Source organism: Nanorana parkeri, unplaced genomic scaffold (assembly GCF_000935625.1).
Source record: "Nanorana parkeri isolate BGI_ZX_2015 unplaced genomic scaffold, ASM93562v1 scaffold982, whole genome shotgun sequence".
NCBI lineage: Eukaryota > Metazoa > Chordata > Amphibia > Anura > Dicroglossidae > Nanorana > Nanorana parkeri.
In genome coordinates, this window is record NW_017307250.1 from 88,988 (window position 1) to 106,248 (window position 17,261).

The 17,261-nt window shown below is 40.8% G+C and overlaps 1 protein-coding gene across 1 annotated transcript in view; it reads right to left on the bottom strand.

Moving 5' to 3' along the window:
- The window catches only part of SUCO (SUN domain containing ossification factor), a 105,359-nt gene that overhangs the window by 20,675 nt on the left and 67,423 nt on the right, over nt 1–17,261 (bottom strand). Inside the window, exons 16-18 of the mRNA XM_018566845.1 lie at nt 15,255–15,335; nt 12,000–12,093; nt 6,033–7,145 (exon numbers count right to left, since the gene is read on the bottom strand). Of these exons, the coding sequence (XP_018422347.1) occupies nt 6,033–7,145; nt 12,000–12,093; nt 15,255–15,335 (1,288 nt within the window). The remainder of the gene's footprint in view (nt 1–6,032; nt 7,146–11,999; nt 12,094–15,254; nt 15,336–17,261) is intronic.

The window sequence follows — 17,261 nt, forward strand, 5'->3', positions numbered from 1 at the left end:
AGCTAGTAGATGGATAGCAGACGACAATGCTGTCCCTTGGGATCTTGAATTGGACATGAAGTTCAGGGAAGCCGAACTGAGAGAGTTGGAGCCAACTGTTCAGAAACATGATGACTGTTTGGGCATAGAGTGAAAAATATTTTGCAGGGCAATGTATGTTTGATCTGGATTCATTATTAAAAAAACGTTTCAGACTTTAATAAATACCACTTAAAACACTACTACCTGCAGAGCCCCAGGTTAGTAATTTGTATAGCAGGTACCTTCTCACTTCATTCTGATTTTACTTGTTGCATGCTTTTTTCAGCTCAGGAACTCAGAAAGCATAGAAGACAGAGCCATCAGGTGTGCAATAGCAACCCCTGGACTCCTCTCACTACAATGTTGCTTTAAATGCAGCCCTTGACCCTCTCTAAGGCCCCGTTCACACCTGACCCGTTTTGTAGCGCGTCCTACGCCCGACGGACGCTCTACAAAACGGTCAAAAATATAAATTGCATTGTAGTCAATGCCCTCGTTCCCACCTAGGCGTATTTCCACCCGTCCCTAACGCCCTACAAAACGGCCCACGCCTGAAAAGGTCCCGGGACTACTTTGGGCCGTTTTGTAGGGCGTTTTCCATTGGGATAAGCCAAGTAGCCTTTGGGGTCGCGCGACTTACCGCGAATCGCGGTAAAAAAACGCGCGACAGACGCGCATATTACAATACGCCTAGGTGTGAACCCAGGGTAAGTCTAATTATGGGTGTGATCGGCAGATGTTTTCTAAGCAGTACAATAGGTTTTCCACAAATGCAGTGCCTCAGTGACCACCAACTATTCTCTCCTGGGCCCCCACACAACACATGATCATAGGCACTAAATCAATTGTAAGGTGGCATTCTTTGCAGTGTACACAGACTGTCCCTGAACACCAATCTTTTTCTTTAAAATCTGCACAGAAATGCTTGAGCACCTTAAAGTCTATTTCCACTTTTGCAGCCAAACTGGGATAACACCTTCTTTATATTCCTTACATATTGCCATTCACAAAGCATAACTTTAATTAAAAGAAATAAAAAAAATTGTTCTTTACCTCTTTACTTGCCAAGTAATCTTAGTTAGCTTTCCTCTGCTATGTAATGTTAAGTAGGGGGCAAGGAAGTAAGGTTTACCGTAATTAACCCTGTGCATCCTAAAAATTAAATTGAAAAGACTCCTCTACATGTTTGTTATGCATTTCCAAAAACAATTTTCTTATCTTTTAGATATGTCTTTGGTAAAAGGCCTTTATGCAGATTCCAGGCTACTCTGAGCAGTTTGAAAGTGAAAGTAGAGGGTCAAACTGAAGGGCTGCACTTCCTCCCATCAAGATAGAGTGCTTCCAAATCTTTAACCCTTTGTTGTGACAATGTGCGTTTACATTTAGTTTACAACTGATAACTTACTAAAGCTCCCTTCTCAATGTTACACAAGGGGTGGGGGGTGAAGAGGCTAGGTAGGAATTTAAAGCAAGTAGAAAGCACTTACAAATTTAAGAAGCAAAATGTTAAATATATTTAAGAAACGCTATGTGAATGAGAAAATCAAATATAACGTAGATGTTATCCCAATTTGGCTGCAAACATGAAAGTACACTTACAGGTTCACACACATTGTGGGGAAGAAGGGGGAGCGCTAAGGGAGAAAAGGATTTTCTAGTCAAAGCAGAACAACATTTTTTGGAGTATTGTAGAACACAGAAAACCAAAGTATACTATCCTTTAATTTTAATGTACATAAAATATGTACCAAAATCTCCGCTTCGTGTATTTTAAAAGCCACAAAAAATAAAATGCTAGCCATACACTTTCCCAATTTCGGCCGAGTCCTACGGACTTGGTCAAAATATGAGCAACATTTCTCTGTCGGCACACCTCCATTCAACAAAAGATTTTTCCATTGACTTTTGCTGATTGAGAAACTTGAGGGAGCAATTTCCAAAATTCAATCCAATCAGCTGCAGTCACTTTTCAAGTATTCTGACGGCGGCACACCTGGCGAGGAGAGATTCCCACACATTACGCAGGCTGAATAAGAAAATTAGAGAGCCCTGCATCCTCTATTGTACTCCAAGAAATTAATTTTACTGGCAAGTCAAAAATCCAAAACCTCTTCATCCTATAGTACAGCACATAGGCGGCAGATTCAGAGATGTGGAAAAACAGAAAAGCCCAACTCAGAGCAGCCTGTAGCACCCTTATGCTCTAAACTAGAATAAGCAGTTCTGAATGTCTACCTGGGGGGAAAAAAGAAAAGCGTGAACAGGTGGCGGCTTTACAAATGCTTGATGCCAAAAAGCCTCAAGAGGCGCTGACAGACCTAGTAGAGTATGCCTTTACAGTGACCTGTCTAATCCATAGAGAAATAGTGGAATAAGACACGGGAGCTCCCTGTGAGGTCCTCCAGCTGTAGCCGAGAGATAAACTGAGACAGCCCAAGCCACAGCTAAGCAGTGGAGGGGAACCTCCTACTGGGATGTTACATAGTATTTGAGGTTGAATAAAGACACATGTCCATCAAGTGTATAGATCCCCGAGTCATATCGTTATTAGGAGTACTTGTACCCCTGTATATTACCGTTTCTCAGGAAATCGTCCAAAAGCTTCTTGAACTATTCCACACTATTAGCTGAAATCACTGCTTGTGGCAACGAGTTCCAGACCCTAACTGCTCGAACTGAGAAGAACCCCCTTCGCCCCTTGTGTTTGAATTTTTTTTCTACCAGTTTCAGGTGGTGGCCTCTAGTCTTTGTTACGGAATTAATCGTAAAGAGTTTGTTGCTAATGTCGCTATGACTATAGAACATTTTGTACATGAAATATTGGTAAAATGTTTTTTGTTTTTTTTTTACTATCTATGGCAATATGTCTTTCACACTCTATTTTAGCCGTCCGTATTGCTAGTTTGCATCTTTTATTGCGTTCTTTATAGTTGTGGAACGCCAATGCCGTCCCCTCTATCTTATATTTTATGAAAGCCATTCGCTTTTCCTTTATGTGATGCTTTACATTTTTATTCAGCCATACAGGTTTTGTTTGTGATCTTTTACTTTTATTACCCAACGGTATACATTTGGCAATGGCAATATGTAATGTGTTTTTAAAACATTCCCACTTTTGGTCCGTGTTTAGATTTTGAAATACATTTTCCCATTTGATGTCCCCCACTAGGTGGCACAGTCTATCAAAGTTAGTCCTTCTGAAATTAAGGGTTTTTGTCCTACCAGCCCTCTTGCTTTTCCTGTATTCAATATTGAAAGTGATCACGTTGTGGTCACTATTGCCCAGAGTCTACCCAATAACAATATCCTCAATTAACTGCATTAGTAATGATTAAATCTAGGATGGCATTTTTTCTAGTTGGGACCTCCACCATCTGGTCCATGAAGTTGTCTCTCAACATGTTCAAAAATCGGCCCTCCTTGGTTGAACTTGAGGTTCCATTAGCCCAATTTATATCCGGGTAATTGAAGTCGCCAATCACGACTACATTGCCCTCCCTCCCCGCAGTTTTCTATTTCGGACTGAAGATGAGCCTCCCCCTCCTCCCCAATACTAGGAGGTTTATAACAAATACCCACAATAAGTTTCCGACTATCTTCCCTGGTATCCATTTCTAGCCATAAGGATTCCACGTCCTCCCTACTGTTTGATGTGATATCATCCCTTATATGCGTATTTAGATTATTTTTAACATAAATGCATACTCCCCCCCCCTTCTCCCACCTCTGTCCCTCCTGAACAGGTTGTACCCCTCTATATTGGTGGCCCAATCATGTGTGTTGTCTAGCCAGGTTTCCGCTATTCCTACTATATCGAAGTCCTCCTCGAGCATCATAAGTTCAAGCTCTTCTAATTTATTGGCCAGACTTCTCGCGTTCGTGTACATACATTTAATTCCTGTCTTATGGGACAAAGGTTTACTTGATAGTGGTTGGCCAGGCTTAATTATATTATTTATGGCTATCGGATTTACTATATTCACTGCTTTTGCACTAATGACTGGAGTGAGCCCACTAATTACCCCTTTAATAATTTCCTCTTTATTATTTGAATTTATTATAGGGTTTTTATTACTTAAATTTAATATTTTTATGCCCTCCCCCCATTATCTAGTTTAAAAGCTCCTCCAGTCTTTCTACCATTTTTCCCCCCAGGAATGCTGCACCTTTCCCATTAAGATGCAGCCCGTCTCGGCTGAAGAGCCGATAGCCGACTGCGAAGTCAGCCCAGTTCTCCAGGAAACCAAATCCTTCCTTCTGACACCAGCTCCGGAGCCACTTGTTAAGCTCCCTCAACTCGCGCTGTCTGTCCGGAGTGGCTCTTGCATGTTTAGGAGTAAGACAAAAGGAAGAAAGGACAATGTCCTTATTAAGATTAAATGAGGACACTACCTTAGGCAAAAAGGAATCCCTAGGTCTGAGAAAAGTCCTCGTGAAAAACCAGGAGTGGTTCCTTAGATAGTGCTGTCAGCTCAGAAACTCTCCCAGCAGAGGTGACTGGTGACAATAAAAAACACTTTGCACATAGGATTCAGATGAGAGATATCACAGATATTTAAAAGAGGTTTAAAAGGGTGCTTGTTGGAGAAATTAAAGTAACGAATTGAGATCCCACAGCGTCACTGGTGTGTGTCTAGGAGGAGCCACAAGTGACCCCCTGCACTAAGGCCTTTAATAAGAAATAAGAGGCCAAAAGTGCTAGAAAAAGATGGCCAAGGCTGTATTTGTCCATTCAGAGTACTCAAGACGAGATGCTGGTCCATTCCCAATTAAAGAAAAGCCTAAATCAAGGCCAAACTCTATTCCACTAGGTACTGCCGAGGATGACATTTCCACTGCTGGCTCCAGAAAACAGCCCTGCCAAGTGATGGTACAACTTACAAGAGGTAGACGTCCTGGCTTGCAAGAGCATAGGAATACCTGACTTGGAAAGACCTCTATCCCTCAGGACTTGGCCTTTAACAGTTAAGCCCTTAAAGCCAGTGAATGAGAAGCAGGATGAAACACTGTACCTTGAGCCAGAGGTTCTGAACAGTCTAGAACTGGCCATGATGGGTATGCCAGCATCCAAAGGATATCCGCATACCACATTCTTCTGGGCCAGTATGGTGCCACAAGGATCATTGGGATGCCCTCCACCTAGATCTTGAGAAGCAGAGAAGCATGAGATAGCCGTATCTACCCCCAGCACTATCCACTTTTTGAGGCAAGTTTTCTCAAAGGGGTACTTCTGTGCAATCATTCTGGAGGAGCGAATACTTTTTCAAGTTGCTGCTAATTTGCATAGAACATCTCCTCTACTAGGGAGTATGTCAAGAGGGTCTTAATTGAATTAATGAGTAGATTTACCCGCTCTTTCCGTCCAAGTGACCTCTGTCACGGAGATGGAAATTAAATTTTAGAGTTTCTCCACAAGAGGTAAGAGTAAATTGTGCAGTAAAGGAACCTATTGCGATTACTGTGGACAGATGTCAGAGGAATTCTTTCCTCCCAGAGATTTCCTCCAACTTCCTGCTGTATCTCTGGGACAGGAAGTAAAAAAAAAAAAATCTCTACAGCAGGACACAGACAGCAAAAAAAAAAAAAAAATTGGCATGCCAATCCAAAAATGTTTTTATTGGCTCTCAAGCAACATAATACCAGCAAACGTAAGATCTATTTGTTCATCCATTTTAATGAATCTCTCCATGCCTGGTTAAAATTCCCTGAGCCCTGATAAAAGGGGATGTGCTGTGAGCCCCCAAATTGTGTTGGCTGCATATAAAAGCATTTCGGACTAAATCCTTTTGGCTTGGTGCTCCTACTGTATTTTTAAACAAACCGACAGGGGTTTTCCCTAATCTTTTCAGCACAAAATAATGGAAAAAAAAAGTGGATATTACATACACCAAGAGTGGAGGAGAGGTTCACTTTTAGATATACAAGTTGACAAAACACAGTTATTTTTTTCAATGAATCAAGTAGAATGGAAAATAAAGGTCTACTATTAAATAGGCAGGGGTATCACTTACCTCTGACTAAGCTCTTCCAGATATCGGCCGCTCAGAGACATGTTAACTTCAAGAGCTTTAATGCGATTATTGAGGCGCATGAAGACAGACTCCTTCTGATTGGAACCATGCACTTGATTTCCATTTGTATAGCCCAGATCAGTGGCGTTCTGTAATTCGGCATAAAAATCTGTAGTGATTCTGTGCAGGCTCCCATTAATAGAGACATCCTCTGTCACCTGTTCATCCTCCTTTTTGTCTATAGTAGGTGGGCTCTCAACAGGCTGAGTCAATGCAGGCTTTGGTGTTTCTTTTACTTCGGAATCACTTTCTACAGGTACAGTATCTTCCTGTACTGGCAGGCTTTCTGTTGGTTTAATAATGTTGGAGTAATCGGCATTCTCTTTCACTGAGCCATCATGTGCATCTGGTAAAATACTAAACTCCAGGTTTACAGTTGGTTTTTCAACATAAATCAAAGTCTCGCTGGTTTTCACCTCCTTTGTTTGTTCTGGTTCAGCCTCTGGTGAAAGAGGGCTAAAATGTGGACTGTGCATAGTTACCTCTGGAAGGGATTCAGTTGATAACAATGCATCACCTGCGGTCACGTGTCCAGCAACAGACTGAAATATGGTTTGAGTATGACTAGGTTCCAAGGTGACCTTATTTAAAGTATCAGTTTGTAAATCTTCTCCTGGATTTACCAAAATAAAATCTGTTGTGGCCATTTCATCGTTTTTGCTCTCAGATGGTTCGTCTGAGGCCTGAGCAGCAGCTGGACTTACCAAAGTTTGCTGAGTAGACTGAGAGTCATTTTCCTCCCTGCGCTTAAATTCAGAGGTTTTACTACGCTGCCTGTGAATGGCCACAATTGCTGAACACCACTTATAAATATATTCAGAAAAACTGGAGATACAGCAGATAGTTGCTAGTTCACCACAATAAATCTGTGTCTCAAATTCAAACCAGGACTCTTTTTCTTCCTCCTGATCATCGGTGCCCAAGAGAGTCACAGTTGACTCACTAGGCTGTTCCTCTTCCTCTTCTTGCACCAGCTGGACAATGGGATTTTCTTTAGGAATCTCAGGCTCAGGAACAGATACTGTAGGGGGTGCAACGCTATCCGTTTCTATCCTGTAAAAGTAAACTTCAAATGAATAACGCTGTAAACTTTTCAGATTTTATCGCAAACAAAAATGTATGCACTACTGTAACCCTAAATCAGCAATATATAATAATCAGTCCCTGGTTATAATTACAATATAAAAATGTAAAATATTTGCTGCAAAAATCCATTTGGCAATATATATTTATAAAAAATGTCCTTTTTATTACATTCTGCAGCCGCTATAATATTCCATAACTGCCCTCTGACCAGCAGTGCCGAGGGAGCATGGAGCCGGCTTCCTTTGCAATCAGGAAGCCGGGCGGTGGGTTCTGTCCCGGCTTCTTGATTGGTTAGGAAGCCAGGCTGCCTAGCAACAAGTAAAGCCAGCTTCCAAGCCAATCAGAAAGCCAAATCAGAAAGCACCTAATGACCCGCCTCCCTGATTGGTCAGGAAGCCAGGCTGCCTAGGAACAAGTGAAGCTGACTTCCTAGCCAACCAGGAAGCCAGGACATGATGTGCCGCCCCGCTTGCTGATCGGCAAGGAAGCTGGCTTCACTTGTTGTTAGGCAGCCTAGCATCCTTACCAATCAGGAAGCTGCGCAGCACGTCATGACTCGCGCCTCGGCCTGCTGATTGGCTAGGAAGCCAGTTAGGCAGCCTGGTTTCCTGACCAATCAGGAAACCGGACGGCAGCTCATGACTCACCGCCTGGCTTCCCGATCGGTCAAGAAGCCAGGCAGCCTCAGCAAGTGAAGCCAGTGTTTTTTTTCTAGAACACCGGCTTCACAGGCAATCAGGAACCAGGGGGACTAGTTATGAACCGCCTCCCAACTTCCTGATAAAATCGGGGCACGCGGCATTGGTATCAGCGAGTATCGGGAAAAAAAAAACTAAAATCGGTACTCGTACACGATACCGAAAAAATGGTATCGGTGCATCACTGCTTTTAACGCTCAGTGAGACGTAAAAGGGATACAGAGTTTGCGTCTGTTTTGGTAATAGTGAAGGCTGATCTTAGTTACCGTGATAAAGTGCACTAGTAAGGCAAACCATGTTTTTACAACAGAGAAAGGCAAGAGTCCTCAATAAAATGATATAGATCTATATCAGTATGCTGCACAAATGAGATTTTCCCAATTCCTGGATATGCACAGCACGTTTACTGCCAAACCCAAAAACCACAATAAATTAGCTGCCAGTCCATGTGTCTCAAAGCATTTCTCAAAGACAGAATGAAACAGCATTTTAAAAGAGCTTTCCCAGCATCTGTTGGCACTGAATACTGGTTTGCAGACCATATGCTTGTTATGTACACAGCACCATCTAGTGAATGAATTAAATACATGCAACCTCCTCATTTTGGATGAGATACAGAGAAGACAGGCTTCCTATATTTTGTATAGCACAGGCCTGACAGCGATGACATAGAAAGGAGTAAAAGGTAGAGACAGTAAAATGCTTGATTTATGATCTCCTGAACAGCTCAGTGACTCAGTTTTCACTTACAAAGGTTGGAAGTTTCAAAGAAACTGTCAAGGAATTGTCTTAACAGTTTAGATTGAGTGTGTCATAGAGATCTTCTTTAAACAACTTTTCTGGTCATGACAATGATCTATCATTGGTTCCAGGTTACCCATTTGCAAAAAAAAAAAATGTGTATACCAATTGTCATATTTCAGGGGTGTGGAAATGTAAAAAAAAAAAAAACTACTTGTCCAAGGACTAAAGCAGGGGCCCAATCTACTTGTCCCTCTTGACAATCTACTTCTTGAGATACAATTTTTTAACCAAAACCATATTTAACCGTGCTTAGAAATTAAAAATACATAGTGCTGGGCTGCACTGGATGGAAGTAGGGGGTACAGATAGTACATCCGTACCGGTGGAGGGGGAAGGAGAGTTTGCCGAAAGGCAAGTATAGCAGGGGTGGGGAGAGGGGGTCAGATTTGAGCAGGTAATTCCAATTTCCCAACTAACTTGGGAAAGTGAACTTACCCTTTAATGCAGTGTGTGTGTGTGTGTGTGTGTGTGTGTGTGTGTGTGTGTGTGATGGGGTCAGCACTCCGGGTATAAAGGCACACACAATGCCCTACGTGTGCGTTTATTAGCATGCAGATGGTGGGAGAGGCAGCAGTGTTTTGTTTTTTTAAAATTCTTAACTTTTGTAATTTTAATTTTTTCACTTAACTTTATTGCTATCACACAGGGGATAACAAGCTCCTACGTGATAGTGTTTGGAAGCGACAGGCTCTCTTTATGGAGCCTGCCCTACAGAAGATAGAGCACAGCACTGTGCAGGCTGGCGGTGGATTTTTAAATTTTTTCAGATGCACAGAAGAAGAAATGGCTTACAATAACTAAAGCCACAGGTAACTTGTGCCTGCACTAAGGGAGATCTTCTAGTTTTTAAACACTTACATAGCTCACAGGGTAACTTAATATAAAAAGTTAACCCTTGCAGTGGGGCTACCCATGTCATTTGGCCTATCGTTTTTCTTTAGGATCAAATATCCTATACAGGGGATCAAATATGCTCTCCTACATAGGCTGATCAAATATCCTAGATAGGGGATCAAATATAAAATCTGCCCTCCTAGATTGGCTGATCGAATATCCTAGATAGGGGACCAAATATCAAATATACTCTCCTAGATAGGCTGAACAAATATACTATATAGGGGATCAAATATGCTCTCCTAGATAGGCTGATTTGAAAAGCACTAAAGCACAAAAGCACTGCTAAATTAAAGAAAAAATAAAAACAATAGGATTCACCAAAATGCCAGTTTGCTTACATTTTCATGGCATTTAAGCACATAATTGCTAGGGCCTGGTTAAAAAAAATTGCCATCCTATATGAAGAGTTTAAATCCTGAATCAAACATTGTACAGGTGAAACTCGAATAATTAGAATATCGTGCAAAAGTTCATTTATTTCACTAAATGCAACTTAAAAGGTGAAACTAATATACAAGATAGTTCAAGCCGTGATTTGCCATAATTGTGATGATTATGGCTTACAGCTCATGAAAACCCCAAATCCACAATCTCAGATGGGGATCTCTATGGGGATGCTGACTTCATTTTCCAGCAGGACTTGGCACCTGGTTCATGTTTTGCATGTAATATTCTAATTTTCGGAGATTGTGGATTTGGGGTTTTCATGAGCTGCAAGCCATAATCATCACAATTATGACAAATCACAATTATGACAAATCACGGCTTGAATTATCTTGCTTTGCATGTAATGAGTCCATCTCATATATTAGTTTCACCTTTTAATTAGTGAAATAAATGAACTTTTGCATGATATTCTAATTATTCGAGTTTCACCTGTATGCATCAGGCAATAAGAATCCCGAACCTCTACCAAAGCCCCTCCTAGATCCCCCCACACTGCATATAGAAAATCAGTCAGCCTATATGAATGGAGAAAAATAGGTCACTCTGCCGTCATCATGTACACCGCACTGAACATGGACCAGAGAAAGCAAAGGAGGAGATCAAAAAGAAAAGAACACTGTACCTACTTTAAAACATGGAGAAGGCTTGGTTATCTTTTGGTGGCTTTGATGCGTCTCGCACAATGAGCCTTAAATCTGTGCATAGCACAAAGAAATCCCAAGACTACCAAGGAATTCTGGAGCCAAACGTATTCCGCGGTATCAAAAAGCATAGTCTCCATCACAGATCATGGATCCTCCAACAGGATAATGACCCAAAACACACAGCTAAACAAACCCAAGAATGGCTAAGAATTAATTACTGGACTACTCTGAAGTGGCTGTGTATGATTCCTGATCTGTATTCTATGGAACATCTATGGAAAGAGAGGAAGAATGCAGTCTGGAGAAAAAAGATAGCAGGAGCAGTTCTACCCACTCTTCTTAAGCAAACTATGTTGCCAGGTATATAGGTCTCATTAAGATCTACAAAAATAACTTGTTTGCAGCGATTGCCTCCCAGAGCTGTGCAACAAAATAATAGGTTAAAGGAGAACCATGAGGTGAGTGCTTTTCACTCACCTCATAGTGCTAGCCGACCTGTGACACTGAGACTGTCACAGGTCGGCTCAGTAGATCGGGAGGTGAGCGAACACATACCCGCATTCGCTCACCTCACAAGCAGCAGCTCGCTGTATACTGCGCCGTCTCAGTATACCGCGAGCTACAGCTCGCGGTATACTGAGCCTAGTGTGACGGGAGGACGCTAATTTGTGTCCTCCCGTTACCCTGAGAACTATGGGGAAAAGCCTTAACCCCATAGTTCTCCTTTAAGAACCCCATTATTTTCATCCATGCCATTTTCATTCATTCATTTTATTTAAAATATTCAGTTGAATCAAAAATCAAAAGCAAAGTCTTATTTTTATGAAGTAAAGACTAAACAATGGATGCCAATTAAATTTGTAAGTTTTAAATTACTTCTGAGAAAATTCTGGGTTCTTTATTTGTTGAAGGATACCAACAAATACTGTATGTCCATGGTTGTAAATACACAGTGGAAATAACAACATGAACTGTTTTATTTGCCACATATTTGTAAATGAAACAACCCCCAAAAGCACTGTACAGCAAAAGTATTACCCCACTTTAATTCCATTGCAATAAAACTTTTACTCTAACAAAATTCCAAACACACCCCAGCTCTGTGAGAAACTTGATTATACCCAATATTGTTACTTAAAATAAAACCTGTTCTTGGTAAACTCCTCTTAAGAGAATGCCATTTCTAGTACAGACTTTTGGTGTTGCATAAAACAGCTCCTCAATTAGCGTGCCTATAAGCACCGCATGTAACCGAATGCAAATGCATAATTAAATAAAGACCATGGTACATGGCAGTTGACCTGAACACGCAATGTTAACATCACACTCACGTAGCTAATGTAGGTGGCGCTTGCTCAGTGGTCTTTTCTGGACTGCCTTCCACGGTCTCTGCAGTCACATTTTTAGGGGTGCTTCCATTCAAAACTAAAAAAAGAGACAATCTGTATTAATTAAGATGTACTTCACTGCCTTAGTATAGATTGTAACCATACATGTCTCTTAGTCATAACCACTCTTAAAAGAACTACAGAAAGCAACATAGCAAAAGACGTAATGGTGTTAAAATAAACCTGTGCAACGTCTGAGATCCCATAAACTAGGAGCTGCTGGTAGCAGACAGAGATCTCACCCCCATTTACAAAAATGTGTTGTTCATAGCACCTTCCATCATTTTCCTGAAGTTCCCATGTGGCAATCCCAAGCCTGGTAAAAGGTCAGTTACATCTTTTGGCATTGGGCATTGCATTATAGGAGGTGGCCAAGAGTATCTTCTTCACAACCAGGAAGAGGAGAAATATAAGCAAGTTCTCTGGGTGGTGATGAATTGGGCACTAAACTGCAAAAAACAGCTCATAGTTTATAGGATTAGAGTACCTACTCTTAGGGACAGCTTTAACCTGTATATATTGGATACCTCTAAAAGGCTTAAAGTCACTCAAGTACACCCCATGAAAACTACTGACTTTCATATTATTTGAACAAGCAATCATTAAGAGGGTTATTCACAAAAGGGTGAAGAATTAGGAGAAGACAGGAGAAGTGAACAATCTCGGACAACATACTGTAGCTGAACTGGAAAGTGATCTGAATTGGAGAATTCGGTCTAGATTGTTCACTTCTCCTGCCTTCTCCATACTCTTCACCCTTTAGTGAATAGCCCTGTATATCTTTATTCGAGCAGCCTCTACATATAAAGAGTTATATAATTGAATAAGAACACAAGAAAAATTAGCCTTTCCAATCATTTATTCAACAAAAATGCCAATAGATGTAATGGTATACCGCAGAAAAAGAGATGACATTTGGTAGGCATTTTATATAACTGCTCACCAGTCTCTGACATGGATTTAAACAGCTCCTTACAAAATTGCAATAGGAATCAAAACAGGGCTTTGATTAGGGCAGTCCATAGCCCTCTTTTTTTCCCCTTTGAGCCATTCCTTGGTGAATTTGTTAGTGTGCTTCACATTATCACGTTGAAAACAAATGTCCGGTTTAAAGTCAACTTTTGGATAAAAAGAAATACATTCTCATCAAGCACACCGATATAATGCAGAATGTATAACCGACTTGATAACTGCAAGCAGCCCGCAAACCATAACATTTCCACCACGTTTCACAGTTGATATGACGTTCTACTCCACATACCGTCTACGGTTACACTTTTCAGCACATTGTTCCAGAAGGTCTGGTCGTTGCCTACAAGTTCAATAGCAAACTGTACAGTTCTTTTTGGACTGCAAAGGGATTTTCTTAGCCCACCTCTCATGCAGAGATTACAGATGGATGCACTTTGACCTCAACTGTTGCAAGAGTTACCACAACGCCTGCAATGAAACTGTGGGGTTCGTTAGGCCTTCTTTTAGCTACAGTCAGCATGGGCTAGCCAGACCTGGACAAATTAGCAGTTGTTTGAAATCTATGCCATTTTTACAATATTTTCCTTACAGTGAAGCTTTTGATATGAAACCATTTGCCAATGTTTTTAAATCTAGTCAGACAGATTCTGCATACTCCTTACTTAAGGAGGTTGTAATCATGTGCATTTAACCTGGAACACCTAGTTCTAATTTCATTGATTTTAAGTGGTGGGGTATACTTACTTTTGCCATATGATAAATCTGCATTTTTTTGTTCATATCACCTTTATCTGTAGGCATTATCTGAATATGCAATGTTTGCCTGTTCAAATATGATGAAAAACTAAATAGTTTCTATGGGGTATAATTATTTTCTCATATGACTATATGTACATGGGTGCCGAAACAGATCAATGTGACTGTACTCTATACAGTCAAAGTGTGCAGTCTTCCCTGAACGGCCACAAGGATCGCAGAAACCTAAAAGCAGATAAACTGTAGTGAAATGGGCATTTTAAGTCTTTATGACTTGCAATGCATTGCATAAAATGACGTCCACTACAGATGTAACACACACAAGGTTCACAGACACAGACATTGGCTGCACTGAATGCAGATAGAAGCAGATAGGACACTATTTCAGCACCTGTGCACATAATCCCTAAATATGGTCTCACCATTGTCTAGGCAGACTTTAATAACAAAGATTGTTAGCTATGCAATTTAAAGAAAAACTGTAGGTAATGTTGCTCCTTTTTAAAACATTTGATAAAGTGTCCTGTACATCATAGTAACCCTAATAATTTAGACCTGTATATCTATTTTTTTTCTTATTGACCTGGCTTGTTCATAGGATGATCTGGCAGAAGGCATTCAACTTTAAATTACCATGAAGTCCACATATCATATTTAGGTGCTCCCTGAAGGCAATTTAGAAGCAGTGATGCTCCATGTCAGTGAATTATTTCTTTAAAGTATCCTACTAAGGCTGCTCTTCAGCACTGCACACAGATCTGGTGGCTGCCTGATTTCGGAGCCTGTTCAGTAAATCAGTATCTAGGAAAGATTCTGCAACAAAGATACCCACAGAACTCAAAGGGAATCAGTGTCACAGGACACTCTCCAGAAAAAAAGTCCAACAGAGCGTGACTGCTTTCTGAAGAGATCGAGATGGCACACGACCCTAGGTTATTACTGCAAGTCAAGGCGATGCAATGGTGAATTAGCATCTCAAATATATGCGCGCCAGGAGGACTAAACAATCTGCCTAAAGTAGTGTTTTTATACGCGAGAAAGGTTTGTAGAAATGGCGTGTGTTCATTGTTAACTTAAATGGTTTCTTGCGGCATTCATCAGTCAAGCTGCTGACAAACACCATTTGACTTATGGCAGCTATACATACAACGCACATGGTTGGCAGACAAAATGTATTTGGGCAATGCAGCAAACAAGCTTCTTTGCAAATCACTCAGCTAAGCCCCACTAGCTTTTCTATTACATGTTACCTGACCTTTAAGAGGTGCCAGAGATCCACTGGAGACGATGTACTCACCATTCTGTTAAAATACATATTCACAGGGAGGTAGGCCAATACCTTTGTTAGAACACTAAAGCTTTAAAAAGAGTTACATAAAAATCTCACTGTAAACAAGCTATCAATATGCTTTCATATATGTCTTACTTTGAAACAGTGTTTTAACTTAAGTACAAATGTAAAGCAGCTACCTTTCCCTTCAGAGTTCGCTTCCTCAGTATTCGCACCCAGCATGTTAGCAGCAAGATTATTCACCATGCTAAGAATGGCATCTGAAGAGAACGCAGGGAACACAAGCAAATGTTACTAGTCTGCAGTCATATCAATACGGTCACCAAGGGAAAATGTACACTAAGTCAGTACAGTAGATCATGTTGTGTGCTTTGTGTTTGACTTATGTTCCAGTTAAACAATGTGAACTGTATATACAAACATTCAGAGCTCTGGATTCAAAATACGGTTACTGCTTCACTGTGGTAACTTCTTCCGAGGTATATACATTCAGGAGAGGTATAATTGGTACAACTGTACGAAAAGGAGTTACCAAAAACGATAAGCTTTTTACAACCATCAAATGAGTCCTTGAATTAGCTTTTCCCAAAAAGACTTATTTACAGAACAGAGTATGTAAGTCAGAAGTCGTATCACTTTTTAAAAAAATGACAGCGCTTTAATACGGTCAATAATTATAGCTGGTCAGATGACATTCAGCAGTTAAGCTTGTAGCAACAATAAATATGCCCAAAACAGAACAAAAAAGGACAGCAGCAATGGTTTAAGCATTAAAGCAGTTTTTAGAGTATTGAATGTAGACAATTCAAAACAGCCTTCAAGCAGAAATGCCATGAGACTCTTGTGGCAGTCTTGTAGCTCAAGTTATAAAAAAAAGGACACACAGGTACTATTAATAGTGAATACTTGCTGCAAAATGGACAGGAAACTGCAGCTGTCACAGTGACCGCTGACCCCCAAGGAGAAGAATGCCTGCTCAGTCACATACATGGAACTATACAGAAAATGTGAAAAAGATACACGCATTATGCTGCGTGTAAATGAGCAGGAGGAGATATGACAGCTGCATCTCCGAGGCAGTTCAGGCTCTAATACTATAGATGTCTCTGTGGTCATCAGCTTTGAGAACAACACTACAAAATGTATTAACCCACAAACACCTTATCATACGGAGTAAGCATCAAATTGTATTTACTAATAATATCAAATTTATGGTTCAACCGTTAAGTAGCTTCCATTTGCTTTCCAAAAAGAGAAGAAAAAGACCCGGCACAAGAATTGAACATTCAGGATCTGTTCCCAATATCCTGCATACAGTTTAGATCACAACAGGAGACAGGAAGATCCCTTCTTTCTGACATGCGAGCTGACATGCGACACTGCAGCTGTCGCATGACAGCTCTATTGATCGTGAACTTCACATAGTGCTGAACGCTCAGTACCCAATCATCTCTCTGCAGAGAGCTTTGTCAGTCAGTCATCGAGTCAATCAGGTGGCGGGGTGGATCCGACAATATTGTCTGGATATATCCCGGCTTTAGCGCGGCTCTGCAATAGTCTGCTATATGCGGGCAATAGTCTGCTATATGCAGAGTTTTGGGTCACAGGTGAACATGAGTAAATGTCCTCCTTTGAGCCTAAAAAGAGTACAGACAAAAAAAAAAAGTCGGCCCATAGTTCTCTAAATTTCTCCACATTGCCTATAAATACAGAGCCACCAAAATCACTGCTATTTTCTATGGAGAGTAGAACTCTGCCAGCATTCCAGCCCTCATGTAAACAACCAGTTGGTGTTTCCGCTCGCTTAGACATGGACTAAAACCTGACTTCCTAGCCTGTTATCCTCAAGATCTTTGAGAATGAATTGCTTTACAGTACCAGCATTTAGAGAGGTCAGTGATGGTTTGTTTAAAATCTCTTAATGCATATTAAGAACATGTAAATTCTTTGATAACCATAGTCTGGGTACAGGTGCCATTTTAATGCCTTTTAAACCCTGAGGGTTCCAAGAACACAGATTCTAGATAACACACTGCTATTCTTTATTTAGAACATGGTCTGTGGCATTTTCTCTATGTATTCCTGCCAAATAAAGGGTGGGCAATCAAAATATTGTGTGGCAGTGACTCTCATCCAGGATATCCAAAAGTTTTACAAAGCTGCCAGCTTACTCACACCACTGGCAT